The sequence below is a fragment of the Tupaia chinensis genome, unplaced genomic scaffold, assembly GCF_000334495.1.
Source record: "Tupaia chinensis unplaced genomic scaffold, TupChi_1.0 Scaffold140061_1, whole genome shotgun sequence".
Taxonomy (NCBI): Eukaryota; Metazoa; Chordata; class Mammalia; order Scandentia; family Tupaiidae; genus Tupaia; species Tupaia belangeri.
In genome coordinates, this window is record NW_006199940.1 from 407,357 (window position 1) to 407,737 (window position 381).

At 71.1% G+C, this 381-nt stretch overlaps 1 protein-coding gene across 1 annotated transcript in view; it reads right to left on the minus strand.

Moving 5' to 3' along the window:
* The window catches only part of ARHGAP39 (Rho GTPase activating protein 39), a gene marked incomplete at its 3' end in the record, with an annotated part of 52,419 nt that overhangs the window by 36,704 nt on the left and 15,334 nt on the right, over positions 1-381 (minus strand). The window contains 1 exon segment of the mRNA XM_027765966.1: positions 288-376. Within this exon segment, the coding sequence (XP_027621767.1) occupies positions 288-376 (89 nt within the window).

Consider the following 381-nt stretch of genomic DNA (forward strand, 5'->3'; position numbering starts at 1 on the left):
AGCCCCCCCCACCCCCGCAGCCACTCCTCTTTGGCTCCTCCCCTGACTCCGCCCCATCTGGCCCGGGGCCCTCTCCCGCCCTAGGGGAAGACCCCCTCTGGTTCGGGTGATCTCACTGGGCCCTTGCCGTCCCGGCACCTATGCACCGGCGCCCCCACAGGGTAGAGGCGACAGATGCACAGGAGTCGGCGCCGGTGGCACATGAGGGCATCACGGGAATGCAGGCCATGTCACAGCGCCTTTCCTGAGGTGCAACGCAGTGCCCGCCGCTGCCCGCCCCGCCTCACCTGCCGCTCTCCTCTCTCACCGCCCCAAAAGCCGGCCGGTTGCCCCGGGTCGGGAGCTCCTGGGCCCTGTCGCCGGAGTCCTGCTCGGGGTGCA